General features: G+C 42.8%; 1 protein-coding gene across 1 annotated transcript; it reads right to left on the bottom strand.

The window, feature by feature from the left end:
• Window positions 1-286: 286 nt before the first annotated feature.
• LOC130998400 (uncharacterized) lies at window positions 287-2,726 on the bottom strand. The gene is made up of 2 exons (XM_057923819.1): window positions 2,522-2,726; window positions 287-483 (listed from the first exon to the last, which is right to left on the bottom strand). The coding sequence occupies exons 1-2, from the start codon at window positions 2,724-2,726 to the stop codon at window positions 287-289; spliced, it is 402 nt and encodes a 133-aa protein (XP_057779802.1).
• Between the last annotated feature and the right edge of the window lie 6,212 nt (window positions 2,727-8,938).

The following is an 8,938-nucleotide window of genomic DNA, read 5'->3' as shown; positions in this document are numbered from 1 at the left end:
GCTTGCTGTGGTCTTTGCCTTAGATAAATTTCGTGCCTACATCATTGGGTCTAAGGTTATTGTTCATAGTGACCATGCTGCGCTGCGATATTTGATGACTAAACCTCAAGCTAAAGCTCGTCTGATCCGTTGGATTTTACTGTTGCAAGAATTTGATGTAGAGATCAGGGATAGGAAAGGGAGCGAGAACCATGTAGCTGACCACCTTTCACGCTTGGATAATCATCGGATAGAGTCGAATCTTAATTGCATCCCTGAATCTTTTCCTTTTGAGCAAACATATGCATTAACCTTTGACAAGTGCAGCGCTGCAGAGTCCAGCTTTACCGAGCCCAGCTCCACCGAATGCAGCGCTGCCCAGCCCAACGCAGCTCAGTTCATCCCTGCGAGCCTTGCCGAAGTCAGCGTTGATAAGCTCAGCGCTGTCCAGCCCAGCACTGCCGAACTCAGCGCTGCTCAGTCCAGCCCTGCGAGCGCCGAGCCCTGGTATGCCGATATTGTCAATTACTTAGTTTGTGGTATTCTACGACCTGAGCTGACATCGCAGGAGAGAAAGAGATTTTTAGCTCAGTGCAGACACTACTATTGGGAGATTCCTCACCTCTTCAAGCTTGGAAAGGATGATGTCATTAGACGGTGTGTGCCGGCAGAGGAGCAACAACAAGTGTTGAAGATGTGCCATGAAGATCATTGTGGTGGACACTTTGGGGGGCAGAAAACAGCACATAAAATTCTTCAATCAGGTTTGTTTTGGCCTTCCATTTTCAAAGATGCACACATTTTCACTCTTGCATGCGATAGGTGCCAGAGAGTAGGAAATATCGGCCGCAGGAATGAGATGCCTCTCCAAAGCATATTAATTGTCGAAATTTTCGATGTGTGGGGCATTGATTTCATGGGGCCATTTCCTACTTCACATGGGTTTCAATATATTTTACTTGCTGTAGATTACGTGTCCAAGTGGGTTGAGGCTATTCCCACGCGAACATGTGATGCTAATGTGGTACTTAAGTTTGTGCAAGAGAACATTCTTTCTAGATTCGGATTTCCTAGAGCCATCATTAGCGATGGAGGCAAGCACTTCTGCAACAAGTTGTTTGCAAAGCTCATGAAGAAGAATGGAATCACGCACAAGGTAGCAACACCTTATCACCCGCAGACCTCTGGCCAAGCCGAGACGAGCAATCGGCAAATCAAGGGAATTTTGGAGAAAACAGTTCAACCCTCGCGCAAGGACTGGTCCGCAAAGTTGAATGATGCTCTTTGGGCGTACAGAACTGCCTTCAAGGGCGTGCTTGGGATGAGTCCGTACCGTCTCGTCTATGGCAAGGCCTGCCATCTGCCGGTGGAAATTGAGCATAAAGCTTATTGGGCGATCAAGGCTGTTAACTATGACTTGGACTCTGCTGTGAAGCAGCGCACGCTACAAATGGAGGAGCTAGATGAGCTACGCAATGAGGCGTATGAGAATGCGAGAATTTACAAGGACAAAGTGAAGCGACTCCACGATCGCCGCATTTGCCACAAGAAGCTTTGCCCTGGAATGAAGGTGCTCTTGTTCAATTCTCGACTTAAGTTATTTCCGGGAAAGCTGAAATCCAGATGGAGCGGTCCATTTTTACTCAAAGAGGTGTTCGAGCATGGTGCGGTAGAGCTGTTGAACGAGCACACAAAGGAGAGTTTCCGAGTGAATGGCCATCGAGTGAAGCCGTACTACGAGCACCAGAGCTCGCCTATGGAGGTGGAGTCTCAAGCTCTGCACAACCCTAGCTGAAGTTCAACTCTGAAGTCGGGCTGGAGACTTTAACTCTAGCGCTTAGTGGGAGGCAACCCACCTTTGGTTTATTTTTAATTTTTATTTTTCTTTTGCTTTCTTTGTTTTCGTTGTTTGTTTTGAGTCTTTCCTCAGTTTTGGTTGCCATGTGGATACTTTGATGTTGGCGTTCATGTTTTGACTCCAGCGCTGCCAGCGCCTTAGCTCCAGCCCGCCCATTCGGTTGATTTATGCTGAACAATTCCATCGGCATTGATTTTTGCCACCCGCATAAATCAACCGAATTGGTCAGCGCTGCAAGAACTCCTCCGCCACCCGCCACCCGCACCCGTCAGCGCCTATAATGGCATAGTTACCAAGCTAAGGTCAAGAATTGCCAATAATGGCTAAGGGAGAAAAGACGCCATAAAAGCCAACGCTGGCAAAAGAAAGGAAAATAGCTGAAGGAGTCAGCGTTGGCAAATAAAGGCAAGGCCGATTGAGTGAAGCAGTCAGCGTCGCAAATTTTGGGGGAAAGAGTATCTTCAAAAAAAAAATAAAAAAAAAATAAAAAAAAAATAAAAAAAAAATTTTGGGTGGCAAAATAAGTGAGCGTTGAAAATGAACGATGGATAAGGTTGCCAACGCCGACAAAGGGAAAAAGGGAGCCAACACTTAAAAAAAAAAAAAAAAAAATTAACTCCTTCGTCAACACCCAACCACCCGCTGACCAGCCCGCCACGGAACGCCAGCGCTGCCAGCACCTACGCGCAAGCCCGCCCAGCCACGCCCCCGTCAGCGCTGCCACCCGCCAGCGTTGCCCGCCCGCCAGCGCTGCTAAACCGCCCAGCCCGCCCAGCCACGCACCCGCCAGCGCACACAGCCACCCGCTCCCGTCAGCGCTGCCACCCGCCAGCGCTGCCAGCACCTCCGCCCAGCCACCCGCCACCCGCCCAGCGCTCTCGCTCTCCATATTCAGCGCCGAACCATACCAGCGCTGACCAGCCAGCCCGGCTTCTTCGCTCCACACCGCCAGCGCTGCCAGCCGCCAAGACCGCCCAGCCACGCCCCCGGCAGCGCTGCCACCCGCCAGCGCTGCCACCCCGCCAGCCACGCCCCGCCCAGCCACACCGCCACACGCCAGCGCTGCCAGCCACCCCGCCCAGCCACACCGCCACACGCCAGCGCTGCCAGCCGCCAAGACCGCCCAGCCACGCCCCCGGCAGCGCTGCCACCCCGCCTGCCCTCTCCTCGCCCAGCTCTCCACCCGCAAAGACCACAACCCCAATGAATCCCTCTACGCCACCATCATCCACAAGCTCGCCCTCGCCAACAACTTCGACGCCATCGAGTCACTGATGCAGCAAATCAAGGCCATGCGCAAATGCCGCCTCTCCGACAGCGCTGACCATCTAGCCCGCTGCGGTCTGCCAAATGCCAGCGCTCTCCAAATTCAACACGGCAGAACGTCAGCGCTGCTACATGAAAGCGCTGCCAGCACCTTCACTCTCCATTTTCAGCGCGCCAAATGCCAGCGCTGCCAAATGCAAGTGCCTTCGCTCCCAAAGATTCAGCCTTGCTGCCACCCTGCCCTGCTGCGCCCAACACCCGTCAGCGCTGAACTGCCCTAGCGTGGGGGAACTCGTTAGGCGACTTGATTTCGAATTTGGCGATGGCGTTGAAAGGTGGGGCTGACGGCGCGCATTTGGCGATATCCAACTGCTTCGTGGTTTCGCTCTTCAACACGCTGAGTCAGCGCTGCCTTTCTATTCTACAGCTACCAATGCTGCCACTCTCCACTTGCAATAGACAAAGCCCTTTCTTAATCGCCCCTCACGATGCTTCAGTTTTTCAATGCCGATAATCAGGGACGTTTTCTAAACTATTCGTATTTCTTTTCTTCCCTGAGGACATGGCATGCTTTTAGTGTGGGGGTGTTTTCTTGTGCTTATATTAAAAAAAAAAAAAAAAAATTGGCGAGATTAGTCTTCTATGCTTAGTTTTTGGTCTTTGTCTCATGCGAATTTTTATGAATTTGTGGAAGAGAAGATGGTTTTCGATGTGCATTTAGGGTTTGTGAATGAATGGTGGTTATTCTTGTTTTATTTTTAATATGCGTATCTTGATTATGCAAAGAATTATGAGTTTTGTTGCAACATGATTGTAAGTTAGTAAAACGTGATTTGTCCGGTAGATACTAGAAGGAGTATTGTCAGTGTGATTACCTACGATTGTATCTTATCTGTGAAATGTGAAAAATGTTGGACGAATTGCCAACTCTGAAAATTCCAGCTCTGAAACATCTGGCCTGTTCTGAAAACGTGACAGCTCTGAGTCTCTGCTCCTCTAGACTAACTATGAGCATGGGAAACCACGTGAAAATACTTTGGATTACATCCAAATGGTTTTATTTCATGAATTATGGCTCAACTGTTGAAAATCTTAAGCACAAAAAGTGTGAAAAATGGGGATATTGATTATAAAGGTGATCACATTAGGGAATTCACTTCTAGCGGAGAATCGGGTCTGATCGAATTACTTGCATTACTCTTTTGTTGCGTCTTAAACTTTGAGTTAGTTGCATGATCAAGAGATGTGTGTTGTTGATAAAATTTTGAATTGACTTTGTGAATGTTTGGATGGAAATTTGCATTGTTGAAATCAATCTCTTCCTAGGATTCATATGGATTTTGCTTGAGGACAAGCAAAAGGCTAAGTGTGGGGGGGTTGATTTATGCTTAATTGTTCTAATTTTAGGGGTTTGCATGTGCATATTTTAAATTAAATCTTCTGGAAATTGGTGCGTTTTATGGTTTGTTTGATGCTTTGCAGGAGATTTAGGTTTATAGATGGAAGAATGCAATTTTGGAGATTTTTGGGCTAAAAATGGTGTTTTTAGCAGACATCGACATAGCAGAGCTAAGTGCCAGAGTCAACTACCAGCGCTGACCATTTTCAGCTCAGCTCATAACTGCCAGCGCTGACCATTTTCAGCTCAGCTCATAACTGCCAGCGCTGACCATTTTCAGCTCCACCCATTCTTGCCAGCGCTGACCATTTTCAGCTCCGCCCATTCTTGCCAGCGCTGACCATTTTCAGCTCCACCCATTCTTGCAGCGCTGACCATTTTCAGCTCCGCCCATTCTTGCCAGCGCTGACCATTTTCAGCTCCGCCCATTCTTGCCAGCGCTGACTATTTTCAGCTCCGCCCATAAATGCCAGCGCTGACTACTTTCCAGCTCCGCCTATTTCGCCAACGCTGACTTCCTTTCCCAAGCATAATCATCGGAGTTCACTTTCCAGAGCTATGTTTATTCTTTCCAGCTCCGCATATTCTTGCCAGCACCATTACTTTCCAGCTATGTTTATTCTTGCCAGCACTGATTACTTTGCAGCTATGCTTATTCTCACCAGAGTTAGGTCTATAAATAGGGTTTCATTTCTATTGTAAAATCATCTATCTTTTGCTATAGTTGTAGACTCCATCTTTGAGATCTCTTGGCATCCGAAATTTAGAATTTATTGCTTTCATAGTTCTTTTTCATAGTATTGAAAATTCATTGTTTTTAGTTAGTTTTCGATTTAGTTAAGTTTTTAGTTATTTATTGGATTGTGATTGCGTGACACAATTACACGTTCAAGACATTTACGGTATTTCGTATTTCAATTCAATTTATTTTCGTTTAATCATGTTTATGTTTTTAGTTCATGTTTATGCTTTCTTTTTAATTATGCAATTTAAATTATGCACTTTAATTTCATGCCTAGATTAGTTTTATTTTTAATTTACAAGTACTTAATTTCTTAAGTTAGATTTTATTTAAGTTGTTTTAATTCTGCCTAGGGTTAATAATTTAATTCGCCTAGTAATTTTACAATTTGGTTTTAATTCAGTTTTAAGTTTCAGTTCTAGATTAATAATCAAACTCTTTACTGCTTTCTTTTATTACTTTTTCCCACGATACTACTAGAAGCCCTTTAAGACTTTCCTTGAGAGATGACACTGGGTCAACTTACCATCACTAGAATGTCCTTGTTCTATTGCAAGTCAAACTAGATGTGTTCTAGGTTGAGTCAATAATCCTTTATTGAAAACCAAACGAGCCCTTAAGATGCTCATAGGATTAGGCAAGACATTAAACAAGATTATAGCCTTATCTTCATAATATATAACAACATCTATATTTTCAAGATCATCTATAGACTTGTTAAACTCCTCAAATTGATCTTCCATGCTTTTCTCTTATGTTATCTTATATAAAGTTGATTTGCAAGTGACTTAGTCATCAACAATGATTCTAATTTTGCCCATGCCTTCAATGCCCTTTCTTCTTTCGCAACCACTATCTCCAAGGCAGAGAGAATTATGGCACTGTGACTATATGAGCCTTGCTCATCATTTCAACCATATTTTTTTTTTGTCTTCGATTCCTTCGCAAGTTTCTCTGAATTCAGAGCATCAACGAGACCTTATTGCACAAGAATCGCTCTCATCTTGATTCTCCATAATCGAAAATCGTTATTTCGATTAAACTTTTGCATCTCAAACTTAGCCACAGACATAGTCGTGAATTTGATTATGGTGGACGGCGCCAATTGTTGATTCTTCAATAAGAACTCAACAATGACTAGAATGACAATTAATTATTCTCAAGAATATGAAACCTTAAACATGCATGAGCAACAATAAAACGACGCGATCAATTACATGGTTCGACAGAATTGCGTACGTCAATAGAGGGTTACTATGATCTTATTGCTGCGAACCTTTCTACACAAAACAACCAAGAAATTGAAGGGTGCAGAAGATGAAGCACTCTCCCCAAAATTGCTCCAATTTACAAGCTCACTCTCTTCCATTCTATCTCTCTATTTTAGTTGTATCTACCCGGTGAGAAAATGTGTTGTTATGTTTCCACAATAAAATATACAACTTATATATCACCTAGAGTAAATGAGTAGATAAGTATCACCCAGAATCAGCTTAGGGTTTGGGCTTATAACCACATTAGCTGCCTCAGCTGTTAGCCAAACAACCTTTGTAACAACTTTGCGACTTAGTCTCTTAAGATTTATCTATCTCTTGAACAATAAGAAAATTTTGCAGCCACATATCTCCACACTTTAATTAATAATTATGATTTGTTTCTAAATAAAAGAAATTAAATGAAAAAATGAAAAAAAATCGAAAACTCAATAATAACATATACACATAACACCAAAAATAGAATAGAGAATTTTATGCGAAGAAAATCTGGGTCGCGAACATAGTTTATGAGCTGAAAGGCTCATCCCATAACACAAGGCTAGCTAAAGAGCCTTTTTTTCATGGTTAAATTGATTTAATTGTACACATCAATAGATCAAAACTTTGTGGTAAGCAAAAACAATCTTTTTCCTTTTCCTTTTCCCTTTTATGAAAAATAGTAAACATTTACACTTGTGTACTGTACAAGCCCTCATCGGATATAATTGATCGTCAATTAATGAAAAGGGTGAAAAACCACAGTGCAGTTAAGAAAGAAATAAAAAAAGAAGGGAAGCAGTAAAAAAAGATGAGGTTAGAAGCAAACAAACATGCATGAAAGCCACTTGTGGCATGCTCAACAGAACAGCACACAACGGTTATGGCATCCAAACCGTATGCTTTGAATCTATTGTCTCCATTTTCTCTGCCTAACTTTTGGTTGTTAATTAAATTATTATTTCTATATTGTTTGTATTATTGTATATGTTCAATTTTCTAGTTGTGGGTTGATGTTCAATTTGTATTGGGAGGATCGATTTTGTATGGTAGATATTTTATTTTGACAATTTATGAATGGTGTGTGGTGAGTCTAACCCATCTCAGATGGTGTTAGTATTCGAATAACAGCGTACGTCGTGGTACGATATGCATGGCATGTGTGGATGATAAGTTATAGATATAGTATGAAATCCTAAGGCAAAGAAGTAATTCGATGCATCTCTATTAATAAAAGGAGCATGCCTGTGTAATAGCATTGATAAAGACAAACAAAATAAAGGCAAATTTATTGATTGAAGAGATTGAATAATAAGTGAGTCAGGTGAGGACCATTGAGACTATCCTTGTAGTGGAGAGCTGTTCTTACCTCTAATTAAAATTAAAAGGGTTAAGTACCAAATACCCCCCAACGTTGGGGCCCCTATCGCGTATAGGACCCTATAGTCAGGGTCCGCGCTGTTTACTACCTCAACGTGGCTAAACCTAAGCAAATCCTCCCCCCCTCCAACGTTGGGCCCCTATCGCGTATAGGACCCTATAGTCAGGTATTAAGTACCAAATACCCCCCCCAACGGTGACTTAATGCAGGGGGGTATTTGGTATTTGAGGGGGGATTTGCTTAGGTTTAGCCACGTTGAGGTAGTAAACAGCGCGGACCCTGACTATAGGGTCCTATACGCGATAGGGGCCCCAACGTTGGGGGGGTATTTGGTACTTAACCCAAATTAAAACTCTGCCAATATCTCTCACCACCGATGAAAAAATTCTCATGCCACAATACTTTTTCAAACACTTTTTCACTTTCAATTTTCAAATGAAAGTTGTAGATGATGTTTATTGAGAATGAAGACGACTGCTGGCCTGCAAATTATGCATATTGTTTTTTTTTTTTTATGATTATTATTGTTGTGGATTCTCTGCATTATGTATTTATGTTGACTCATTTCAAGATGTTCATCCATTTCAAAAGGCCTGGTCAATGATCATCATTGAATATTTAACCACAAGCAACAACTTTTATAGCGAATATCGTACTATTATGGTGAAATTCATTATAATGAACCCCAAATTCTTTCCCTAAGAACAAAAAAAAAACCCAAATTCTCTCTCAAAAAAAGAGAACTTATAAATGCCACATTGAATTCACCAATCTCAACAAAAATAAAATAAACAAATTAAAGAACCTCTGCAATCAAGCAGTAACAAGCATGAGTCTCATTCCGAGATGGCCATGGGCTGTTTGAGCCCGACCATATCAGGCCCAACTGTGCTGTGCCCGGCGAGGCATAGATTTTTGCTTAATTCATTCCATTTTGGTCCCCTTGTAATATACTACCTCTGTCCACACCAAGAGTATACATTTCTACATTCATGTAGAAATTTCTACATGATTGTGGTATACTCTTCGTGACGGAGGAAGTGGTATTTTTATTTATTTT

This window comes from Salvia miltiorrhiza, chromosome 8, assembly GCF_028751815.1.
Source record: "Salvia miltiorrhiza cultivar Shanhuang (shh) chromosome 8, IMPLAD_Smil_shh, whole genome shotgun sequence".
NCBI classification, from domain to species: Eukaryota; Viridiplantae; Streptophyta; class Magnoliopsida; order Lamiales; family Lamiaceae; genus Salvia; species Salvia miltiorrhiza.
The sequence above is the reverse complement of the archived record's forward strand: the minus strand, read 5'-3'. Positions and strand labels throughout refer to the sequence as shown.